General features: G+C 36.3%; 1 protein-coding gene across 1 annotated transcript in view; it reads right to left on the bottom strand.

The window, feature by feature from the left end:
- Positions 1–12,719, bottom strand: part of LOC121319137 (dedicator of cytokinesis protein 4-like) — an 84,828-nt gene that overhangs the window by 57,877 nt on the left and 14,232 nt on the right. The window contains exons 8-11 of the mRNA XM_041256318.1: positions 6,911–6,992; positions 5,994–6,054; positions 5,228–5,360; positions 4,152–4,240 (exon numbers count right to left, since the gene is read on the bottom strand). Coding sequence (XP_041112252.1) covers positions 4,152–4,240; positions 5,228–5,360; positions 5,994–6,054; positions 6,911–6,992 — 365 coding nt within the window. The remainder of the gene's footprint in view (positions 1–4,151; positions 4,241–5,227; positions 5,361–5,993; positions 6,055–6,910; positions 6,993–12,719) is intronic.

Genomic DNA, 12,719 nt, shown 5'->3' with positions numbered 1-12,719 from the left:
CTTGCAGAAAACGCACCATGAAAATGGCTTAAAAAGGCTGCTGAAAAGCCATTGCAATTCAGTCTAGTCATTAACCAAGCTGCCGTTTCCTAAATGAGGGCAACCTTAGAGTGTGCAGAGTGAAGGGATGAAGCCGTAACGGTTACCTGAAGCCAAGTCGATTCTGCATGCTTGCTGATAACACAAACACATTTAACTCCTGAGTAATAACGCTACCCGTTTCTATACAAGTCTCCTGGACTGTAAATTTGATTCCTAATGTACAGCTTTTTTTCTAATTCCTTATTTCTTGGTGGCTTTAACCAACATCAAAATGAATTTATATTGTAAACGTGCCAACTTTTCAAGTGCTCTATAATGCACTCAGACAGTCAAGCAATGGCAACACATGGAGATGTGGCTGGAGCTGTCAATTGAATAAATAACTAAATTAATAATTAAAGTCTCCAGCCACAGGTTTGTTGTTTTGTTTTTGTGTGTAAATAAAGTGTGCATAAGCGCTTAACTACAGCGTTTCTGCTCTCTGAATCTCCTTGCCGGCGTGCACCCCCTCACAGGGTCAAACAAAACACACTTTAAAAATACCGAATTGTAATTCCGACTTGGTTCAAGTATCAGCTAATAATGGGTCACTCGTGACCACTTCTACTGTCTTTCATTTACCTTCAATACATCCACATGACTTTGAGAGTGGGGACTATTCAGTTGATTTAAATGTGACAGATCCAAATGCCAGCACCCTTTAAAATCCATAAATAGGATAGGATGTTTACGTACCAAGAGTTCAATATGAATAAACATGTAATATACATATATACAATATTTCTGTAAGTTATATGCTGGCTGGTCATTTATTTAACATAATTATTGCAATTCTACCTGTAAAGTGATATAATGCTATATTGAACTAGCCACAGTATGTTACCAGGTGAGCATGAAGTACCAGTCTTAGCAGCTTTTAGTATGAAATATATTTTCTGTCATTATTTAGTTATCAAATTAACTCTTCAAAAATAAACTGTACTTTATCTCAAATATGCCCCAACGGCTACGGCTACTGGCAAATATGTTAAAAACATTTTTTTTTTTTTTTTTTTTATGAGTGACATGAAACTTAAAACCACTACTTAAAAACTTAAAAACATTTCTACAGAAAGAGATATGGCCTGTTAGGGAGTAAAGCAACCTCTGAATAGAACAACGCATCAGTGTTTAGATGATTAAAGTATAGCCCAAAGTGACTAAGTTGTATTGTGTCAGAGAAAAAAAAAATTCACAATCCAAGTTAAACATGGCAGGGTTCTACAGGACGTTGAGTTCAGTCAAGTGGCATTCCGAGAAGTTTGGAGTTGATAGCCACGCAAACTAAAAAGACCTGAAGTAACTCCAGGAGATTATTTAACTGTATTCCGATATTGAAAAGCACATTCTGAAAACTTTTTTGTGTTTTTGTTGTTGTAGTTGCTGTTGCTGGATATAGACTTCAGCAAAATGTTAATGTCACTTCAATAGTAACCCCACAAAGGTTGCAAAGGTAGATAATATTTGGAATTCTCTCCAAAACTTAATCAAATATCTAATGAATAGTTTACAAAAAGTTACTGTAAATCTGCCCTTTACTTAACCTTTGTAATTCTTAATCTTGTAATTTACAGATTTTATAACAAAACTTGCATTACTTTAATTATAAAGTTAGATGGACTGGAATAATGCAACAATGGATGAGGATGCAGTGTGCTGGGTGGCAAGTCAAACAAACTTTGATATTAACTGAAAGTGTACATTAACCACATATCATCGTGACATGTTGTGATTTGGCCACAGTGTAAAATAAAAGGGTTACCATAGTCAGGAAAGACATCTACTGCTAGATAGTGTATCTCTGCACTTGAATCATGACTGGATCCTTCAGATTCCTCACAGCAAGTAATACAGGGCTTGCACCTCCACTGTACCTAAAAATCCTAATACTGGGGTATAGATTTACTTACAGATGGTCCAATTTTAAAGTAACATTGTTCCAGACCTGTCAACTCATCCTTATTTGCCGGGACCCACTCATTTTTTTGGACATTTCTCCTGGACAACTCCCGGGACAGGTGTTATCCCGTATTTTGTTAAAAAATACAGTTAAACCTTTTTATGTCAGCAACATTTCTGCAAAAAGCATTTTTGGTCTGTGGTTACTGCACTCCCTGTCTGTACCTAGCAGGGTTTAGGACCCAGGGGAGCTCTGTGGTAGGCAGCGACACTCAGAAAACTAGCACTTCAGTAACACCTTTCATTGCCAAAGGAAAATGGAGATGAAGAAAGTTACATATGCAGAGACCTTTACATGTTGTGACTTGTTCAGCAAATCTATAGTAGCTATATTCCCAGACTCACACATTGCAAAGTAATTCTGCAGGAAAGTCACACAAGTAGTGAATTGAATGATAAGCGTTTGTATTACAATTTCAGCATCAACATTGCTTTGGAAATTCAGATTGATTGATAATATGTGCTTATATAGAGCAACAGTGTGTTTATTTTAAATAGAAGATGGTTGGCAATGAAATGTTAGTGACAGTGGTATTATTGGTCCACCAGATATATGCAGTGTAATGACTGAAGTTGCAATACCACATTGTTGTGTACTTTGGCGCTTTTTTAAACATTTTTTTTTTTTTTTTTTTTAATGCTGGACTCATTTAATTTTTTTTTGTTTCTTGTTGTAAAGTAGAAGCCATACCTTGTCCTATGACGAGGTCAATGAGCAGCACCACACCCAAGCCTTTATGTTTGTTGGGTGATCACAGTAACAATGCAAAGTAACAGTAGACCTGTTTCCTGTATAGTCTACTGTTAAATCAGCCACCTACAACTACAATCCAATAAGAACCACAGAGGCCAGAGAGAATTTGATTGTGAAGCATGTCACGGTTGTTTTTCTGTTAGATATGTTTCCTTTTTAAAAGCAATTAGAAGGCAGTAATAAAGTGGAATAGTTGTATGCATTTGTCTTATGTAGGTATTCACTTCAATTCAGGCCACTAACATTTCAGTTTACAAAAGCTCCCTTATTTTGATAACTAAATGTTGGCAGGTATGTTGTTAGCCTTTGAGTCAACCCTGCATGCATAATCAATAATACTCGAACTTGGATGTAGCTTAAAAATAACAGGGTGTTGCTCTTGAAATATGCACGGAAATGACGAGTCAGTAAATATAAGAGGTTGTGGGGCATAAAAAAAAACCTACAGTAAAATTGTGAACAGCTAGTCAGTTAGTTAAAAAACAAATATTGAGATCTATGCATTTTTTTGCAGTTTTTGTAATTACTGTTGTATTTAAAACAGAATGCATATTTTTAAAGACAAAAATATACTATGTAAAAATATGCTCCTTGAACCCTGTGATCTGTGGGGTTTGTGATCCCCCAGTATAAAGCCCCTAGGGCAATGGCATTGTCTTGCCTCTAAAAAACAAATTCCAAAAGAGCCAAAACAGACATATTTTATATAACATAATATAATATAATCTACATACATACAATTGTTACTGAAGGGAAAAAAGCAATTCAACTGAAAAGTAAATATAAAACAACTTTTTGCATTATAACAAAAACCACCCAGATTTCACATTTTAAAAGATGGAAGCATGTTATTAAGGGCAGGCAAGAAGTCTACAGCAGCGGTTAAATTATCTTCAGTTAAATCTTAATTATCTTCAGTTAAATCTTAATTATCCAGTTCTGCGTGGACATTCACAGCAGAGTTGTGTTCCTGTTTCAAGCAAGACACGGCATGCCATTTTGTTTCACGCTGATGTGCTTTAAGGAACACCAGATGGCTCACAGAGTCATTTTAACACTTCAGCATTTCTGTGTTGTGTTATTTCCTTTGCAAGTCATGTACGTTCTATAGCGCATCATACAGTCTTTTAAGGGCGATTGCCATTTTGTATGGATAGTAATGCATGCTTTTAATAATAATCTAAAAAATGCTACCAGCTGGTTGAAAGTATTCTGGGTTTGACACTACAGTAAATAAATGGGTATTAATTCCTGGAGATCTGCACGCTGGAAAACATTTGTATTACCTTACCTGTGGCTGGGCAAGCTGACCCAACAATAAAGACAGAAACTTGATTTGGTTTCTGAAGTATCTTACCAGTATTGGAGCCTGTGAGGCTGTATCGGGCATTCACTTTCCGGATAATATTCTCTTGTATTTGATACCATTCATTTTCTGTGTTGCACCTATTCCAAACAAATAAAACAGTTAGGAGATGGTCACAGAACACTTGTTAATGTACTTTGCATACGTGACATTTTGCCAGGTAAGGATATTCTACACAAATGTGGGTGTAATGCCTGGGTGGGTGTAATACTATTCAGCACTTAGCTTTTAGCAGTGTGTATGTGTTAGAATTACTAATCATATTTTACTACAGTGTTCACTGAAAAATGTCTTCTTCAAAGAAACAAACATTCTACTAGAATATAAGAAAGAACAGAGAAAGTGAAAAAACAAGAAGATACAAGTGAAAATAAAGAGAAATAATAGCGAGACACCAGAAAGTGTATCCAGCTGTTTAAGCAATAACCAGCACACATCCTTCATATTCTCTAAAGCTAAGTACAACGTAGAAGATACTCCTCCGTTTACATGGCTCACTTATACTTACGGGCACTGACTACTGTGAAGATCCAGCTCAAACTATCAATGAGTTGACAGCCAGTTACATGAACCAAACATATATTGTATGACAAACTCATACCTGGGCCTATAAAGAGTGTGCTGGGCACAAACCGGGATCTCTCTTGTTAAAGCCCCCTTTCTTGTCAATGCCCCCTCCCCCTCCCCCAGGCAGTTTTGATTCAAGTTGTTTCAGATTTATTTATTCCATTAATCGCAGTTATAAACTTACAATAACCCTACACCATAATGAGTTCCAGAGCTATCCTCGTTAATTATATTGTTCAGATTATCAAGGGCCAGTTTGAGTATTCATTACCTAGATCTGCATGAAGTGATTCATGATGTGATAGGTGGGATCAGTTCACAGCAGATTTTGCTGGGGTGTGATTGCTGAAATTCCTGGTGGCAATAACAATATAGCTAAATAAAGAGAGTTCTGAAACCCAGGACAATCAATAATCACCATCACTCTACTCATAGCGCCAGGGACGATGTCAAAAGAGCGATTTGGTACAATACACAGTACACAACTCACTTAAACTTACATGTAAACTTTTAAAATGTGATCATCCTTCGAGTCTGCAGTCAACAGGTCAGCAATGCTGATCACTGCACATCCGAACGGCCGTCGATACTGCACACTGCTGACGTTCTTCTTCTCTCCTGCTCCCATCCGTCCTGCCAGGGAATGAAGCATCAAAAAGCATTATTAAGTGTGAACTGTATCATGTACGCTGATGCACTTTTAACAGATAAATCAGTTCAGGCTAGATTCTCAAAGCTTTTTATAACTTTCTTCAGGAAGGTAAAATACACCCAAAAGTTACCAAGCCAGGAAAAAAAATTATACATTTAGTTTGGGTTCATGTAAGTTAGTCTTAAATTGATTCTTGATTAGTTTTAGAACTTAGCTGGTGGTTGTGGTCGCCCCCCCCCCACAAGCAAAAATAAATAAATAAATACAAATAACACAAGCAAAATAGAATGGTATTAACAATTTAGAGTTAAAAGGTTTAGACTAATATAAAAAAAATGGCCATTAAATCCCAATAAGTGAGCTGCTATTCCTGTGCTACTCCACTTGAATTCACTGTTAATATGTTTCTTTTTTTTCTTAAATTTTCTTCATAATCATAACAAAACATTGTTATTTAGATGTTACTCATATACAACTCTATTGAAATGCATCTATATTTGTAGCCACTATTTTTAAAAGTGTTACTGTTAAAAGCTTTGATAATGCAGCTCAAATATTAGCTTGCATTTCATTTTACATCTGAGCATCCAGGAAACAGCATTGTTAAATCTCACCTATTCTTATAATATGGACAGTAATGTATACATCTCTTCTGAGATCACTGTTCCCCAAATCCTACAAAAAAAAAAAAAAAAATGAAACAAAAAAAAACTGTGAAAAGTTTATAAAAGTTTTTGCAAAATTTTGATTAAAACACCTAATAAGTCATTTTTGTGTAAAAATGATTACCCAGTAGAAAATAAGTCTATTTATAAATTCTGGTCCCTCTGTGGTGTAAGAATGGACAGATTAATCATTTCTATTCTCATGCTTTCACAACATTAACCTTAAATTTCACTAATTGCCTGCTTTGAGACATATACCCTATCCGCACTACCTAAATAATGCACGATCGTCACATTTTTACACCGTGTTTGAGAGTAAAGTGAATGGAAATTACGTGGTTTCAATGCAACCTGGTTTAACCAGAGTTTAAAGTGGTCAGATGTAGCTAACAAAATCATTCCCTAAATCTTTCCTATCGTACACTTCCATTCACTATGTAGATCTTGATAGAAGCGCATTCAATGCATGCAAACTATAAGTTAGTACAGTACAACATACATTGCCTTTGTTTTAAAGGAAAATACATGTTTTCTGTAAGCAGTTCTCACATGGCATGAAAGCTACATCGTGAATGGGCGTGGACAACAGGTAAGATTAATGGGTTCTGTTGGTCGAATACTGAATTATTAGAATTTTCCTGTAAATCTGCCTTTACCTGGCTTTGAGCTTGCTTAGATCCTAAGGGCCCAAACTGAACAAGCATCCTCATTCTATTCAAGTTGTATGATGATATAACCTTTCAACTCTGTCCTCACCTATATTTATATACAGTATACATATATACACATACACGGTGCTATCGGAACCTTTGACGCATGATATTAGAGTTCACAAAAAAAGTGCATTTCTAAACTGGAATACTTACTACAAAAAGGGTACACTGTCTTTCAGTTTTCTCTGGTGATTTTGGCAAGCCATTCTTATTTAATCGTACAAAGAATCGTTCACTGTAAAATAAATACAAATAAAAAATGTATCAACATTTACACCTTTAATTAGCACATGTTTGATTTAAACATGTCGTAAAAAAAAAAAAAAAAGATGCCAGCATTACATTTTTTTTACCTTCAGCAGGAATGTGAAACCCATTACAAAAACCCAAAAGGTGAACAGAATGCTTTTTGTTAGTTAGGTTAACTTACAGTTTTTTTGTTTTTTTTTATGGCTGAAGGGAGGGGGGAGGGGGGCAAGGCTAGGTTTTACACATGAATAATTTATATCAAACCTGAAAAGGAAAGCAGAATACAAAATATTCCCTGCATTAATTAAACATTCATAAAATTCCTCCAGTACATCAATAAAATATTCATTTAAAATATAAAACATTACACAAGTACTTTTTGAAACTATTTTCCCTGATGGTAAAAACTAAATTAGCACTGGAAGGCAGGGAAAGTAGAATTATGTTGTTTTTGTTATACATAAAACAAAGGTTGGATACAAAGTTGCATTGGAGATTGTCCCATTAGAGTTCCTCTACAATGCTTACCTGAATTCACTGAACTCCAGTACATAATTTGATTGGTGACAAAAACATAATTATTGTTGTAATAGACAAGCACAACACTGGATGCAATGTTTCAAGTTTAGAGAGCACAAATAAACATACGACTCACAGGTCTAGGGGTAATGCATGTGCTACATATTACTCCCTACAAATTACATACCGTGTATATTGATATTTGAAAAGGGTGATAATTTATGCATGTCACTTTAAAACAGTGCTAGGCTCATATTTTTGGAATCAATATGAGTATTACCCTCTAGTGAGTATTTGAAGTTAAATTAATAAAAGATAAATGTGCAAAACACTAAGTGGTTTTATTGCATTCCCTCATCATTGAGGATAAGAATAAAACAGAAAGGATTTGTACCAGTAACCTCAGTTCTTGCAGACACTGTACTAAACAGGCTGATTGATCGAAATGTACTGAGCTTCTGAGTTCATCCCAGTAAAGCAAGTGCGTTGCCTGAAGGCAGAGAAATATATATATATTTTTTTATTCCCTGCTGTGATTGCTCTGTTCACTGCAGAACACAGTGATACTCAGGTTTTGTGACTTTCAAACTTGTGGACTAAACCTGTAATTTATCATCACTGGAACAATAGCATCTTTTTGCTTTGCAGTGTTACCGACAAAATGGATTGAACCAGCTGCAGCATACCTGAGCATCAGGCAGCATCACACATGTCAAATACTAATTAGCACTGCATGTTTGAATTTCTGCTTCCAGTTAGCTGAAGCACTGTGTACAGCTATTGTTAGACCTTTGTGTTAGCTTTTTTGTTTAGCACCATTTTTATGTATTTATTTTGGTTATTAACCTCTTAAACCCCCAGCCTCCCACAGGCAATTTCTGCCTGGAGGGCTAGCCTTAAATAAATCACATTATCTTCCAAAGTACAGACAGCACAGGCATGGTTCAGGGCTTGAATTCAAGGTAACCCCCTACTTATTTGATATAAGTCTTACTCGGTACCACACTGGAAAGAGATATCCAGAAAAAAAACCATAACAAGAAACGCTTTTCATTTGTTTATATTCTATCGTCATTTTTTCACCTTGTAGCACATGAAAAGAGACAGATTTTTTTCCAGTGCTTCCTCCACATGTCTACTACACTGGATAAAAATTTGATTGAATAAAAAGATCAAATTCTACATGAGTTTTTATAAAGCTAGGCCCAAGGGTCCCCAAACCTCTCCAAAAATGAATATTGTGTAAATCTTTATGGCCAGTCATACACTATTTTCTTGAGCAAGATCTAAAAGGGATGTTTACCTTCTGGCACCTCACATGCTATACATTGCCACATGAATTAGATTTTGTAATCCTCTTTTTTAATTATTTGTTCAATATTTCATTCAAAAGATGGCCTTTTTGGAGAGCTTTGGGGTGCCCGAAATGTATCCATGACAAATACTCTCAGTTCATATCCCACAACTGTCAGGCACATTGCTCTCACAGAACTGTGTGTTTGTGCAGGAGAATGTTGCTACTGAGATTTTTTTGTAGCTCTGAATTTTCAGTACCTGACTGTATTTTTGTTACTCACTTGCTTGAAAAGTATGTAAATGTCAAGAAGCAAAATAATTTTTTTTTTCAAAATAAAGTGGTTACACTCATTCAAGCACTGCTGACATGTGAAGGTATGTTGATTATTGGATAAAGGTGTCTGCTAACTGTCTACAATAACAACAACAACAACAACAACAACAACAACAACAATAATAATAATAATAATAATAATAATAATAATAATAATAATAATAATAATAATAATAATAATAATAATAATAATAATGATTGCAGACACCTTTCCTGCTCTAAATCAGGCTGCCAGACTGAAAACACCTCAGTTCCTTTCATCTTTACTTTGATTGACATGTGGCAAACAAAGGAACTGAGTGAGAGATTGTTGGAGCAGGAAGACAGCTTATCTTGAAAGGCTAAGAAACCTACACTGTCTCTAGGTGAAATATAAAAAAAGTTTGCTAAACACTCCCATGCAATAATCTAAATCAATGAACATCAATGAGAAAATAATAAAGACGGCCGGGAAGCAACAATTACTTCTTGCAACTTGTATTGCATCGTAAAGATCAGGGACCGTATACAGCAGCACAGCACAGATGAGACATGGTGTTGCTCTTTACTATGCAATAAAAATTATTTTAAAAAATGTTATTTTTATGTGCCCCTTGAGAGTCAAATGGTTGCATTTTCTAATAACATTTACAGTAAAAATGCATATTGAAAATTAATAATAATAATAATAATAATAATAATAATAATAAATGTAGTGTGGATCCATTACACTTACAACTCCTGAAGAGGATCCAATCCATCTTCAAATGCTGCTTCACGGACGCTGAATCAGCGCTCTCCAACCCAGAACGTCATTTTCGCCGTCACTTTCACTATTATCCATCTCCTCCAAAACTTCAAAAAGACTAAATCGACTTCTTTTGGGATGCTTTGGAACACTGCTCGCCATTTCGTTCGATTTTATAAATTTTACAAATTGAAAAATGATCAGAAAACGGTAAGAAACCTTGATCGTATGTGTGTAACACTGCGCTCTCGCTTGCAAATATGTGTCTTGTTTATGTACGCACATCGATTACTCTTCAATGGATTAGGCTACAAACAAAGTCAAGGTATGATTGGACAGCTTGTGACCTTCCCTACAACATGATCACCGAGATTTCACCATCAACAAATACATGTAAGGCCAGAGCAGCGAAACGCACAGCTAGTCGATTGGAGTTGTTTTTGAACCGTGAGGTACTGGATACATTGAGAAGGGAATAATAATAATATTACAGATGATTTTTGAAATATAATGTGTAATTGCAGTACCGATGTTCCGCCAGCGGAACAGGGGGGCGTAAGAGGTTAAAGTAAACTTGACTGTGTATTTGCTTATTATTAAAATGACCTGCCTGCATTATTAACATGCAAATGGAGATGCAGCAATGTCCGTTTCCATTTCCCGAACATGTATTATTTCCCGATTAGAACATTATGCACAAAAGAAACGCAACACTCAGGTCTATAATACAGATCAAAGAATAATGATAAGTTTTCAGTATGAAATGTGATACACTGTCAAAATGAAAACATTACAAAGTTAGTATTGGGTATGACCTCCCTGAGCATGAACACAATCCTGGCAGCACTGATGCATAGACCTGATCAGCCTCTGGATAGATTGCTGTGGGTTGTTCTGCCACCATTCCTGTGCAGCTGCAGCTAGCTGGCGAAGGTTGGCTAAACGCGGTTGTCTCCTGTGGATGGCACTGGCGATTTGGTCCCACAGATGTTCTACTGGACTCAGGTCAGGAGAAAAAGCTAGTCATGGCAAGAACTTGACATTGTTTTCTTGAAGTTGTCAATTGTAATCCTAGCACTGTGTGGTCTTGCATTGTTCTGCTGGAAAATCGACACTTTCGGATTGGCTTGCAAGAACGGAAAAACTGTTGCCTCAAGGACTTAGTCAATATATCACTGAGCAGTAAGGTTGCCCTCAATCTGCACCAAAAGCATTCTTGTGTTAAAGGAGATTCCTCCCCACATCACACTTCCAACGCCAAACCGGTTGGCTTGAACGACGCGACAGTCAACATAATGGTCCTGGGCCGGTGTGGTGATCCTCTGCCTTCCAGGACATGGCCTGTGCCTCACAGAGCCGATTTCTTGGTTTCTCTGGACTAGTCTGCTGATTGTTGAAGCAGAACATCTCATTCTCCAGGCAACTTCTCTCACAGACAGGCCACCTTCAATCATGCTGACAGTAACCAGACGATCTTCATTACTCAGACGGGGCGTGGTCGTATCTTTTGCTGTTCTTGCGTTAATTAAAATCGTGTCTTATCGAATGGCTATTAAATACAGATTCTTAATCAACTAATTTTGGCAGTTTTAACTCAGCTCAAATACCAAACACTGAGGACCTGCCGTTTGTATGAAATCACATAACTTGAGTTCAGTATTTTGTTATCCCAAGGAACAATACCACTCAAACAAAATCAACAAACCTATCTGCTCACTATTTAAAATGTAAATAACATTGTGTATGTGCCCAATGAGCTATTGATGTAAGACTTCGACTGTCATGTTTTCATTGTGCATCAGTATATACATATTATTTATTTATTATTGAAGTTTTACAAAACTGAGATTCACCACTTCGCATTTGCAATGTTGTCAATGGTAACCCAACTGACCGGAAAACATGCCATCACAAATTTCTAAAGAGATACTGTAGAAAAGATGCTAAAGCTCTGTCTCTGTTCAGAAAGAAGGCCCACTGTTGTTTTACAGCAGCCATTACAGACTGTATAAACTGTACCATTTATTCCCCTGTAGATGACTCATAAATCAACCCTCAATTGTGTTACATGAAGGAGAGATGTGTATGGCAATGATAAAGCTACTGAAAACACAGATTCTCATTACATCTCTGTGTATTATCATAGTGTTGCTTTCATTAAGGGGGGCAAGACCAGCCCAGCATAGGCCACCTCAATTAATTACAGATTACCACCTTGTTATATGTTGACACTTGGAAGCATCAGCATTATGAAGAGCATTATTCTTCCAGACAGAAAAGCACGATCTCTACTCTGGCAGGATCAGTGGCTCACAGAGGAGGTAATATTAACAGACACCGAGGTCTATTCAATGGATCCAAAGAGTGCTGGATCTAAATAATACCACTGTTTAAATCTAAAAAAAATAGGAACACATTTGGCATTTTACTTTCTTTTAAGATAAAAATACACTAAAGGAGACTTGAATACACTGTTAGATATGTTGGCTTTCACACAGTCCCCTATATTAAGATCCACCACCTTTTAGACCAATTGAATACATCTCATTCAGGTCTGCTTACATGATACACTTAAAATACTGGTTTACAGTATGTATTTATTCCCCAGTTATTGTACTACAGTTGTCTCTCCAAATTGAAATGCCTGACGGACTCAAGATCAAAAAGCATCCTCCATCTCATTATTAATCACACAGCTTTTAGTTCAATTGAGACTCCAGCTGGTGTCAATCAATCCCAAACACATCACAAAAATTATGTATTTGGGGAATGCTGGCTTCTTCATGTTAAAAGGGTAAATCTTAGAAAACCTTTGGATTACAATTAGGTTGCACCCA

Source organism: Polyodon spathula, chromosome 8 (assembly GCF_017654505.1).
Source record: "Polyodon spathula isolate WHYD16114869_AA chromosome 8, ASM1765450v1, whole genome shotgun sequence".
Taxonomy (NCBI): Eukaryota; Metazoa; Chordata; class Actinopteri; order Acipenseriformes; family Polyodontidae; genus Polyodon; species Polyodon spathula.
Note: the sequence above shows the minus strand (reverse complement) of the source record. Positions and strands in the feature narration are given on the sequence as shown.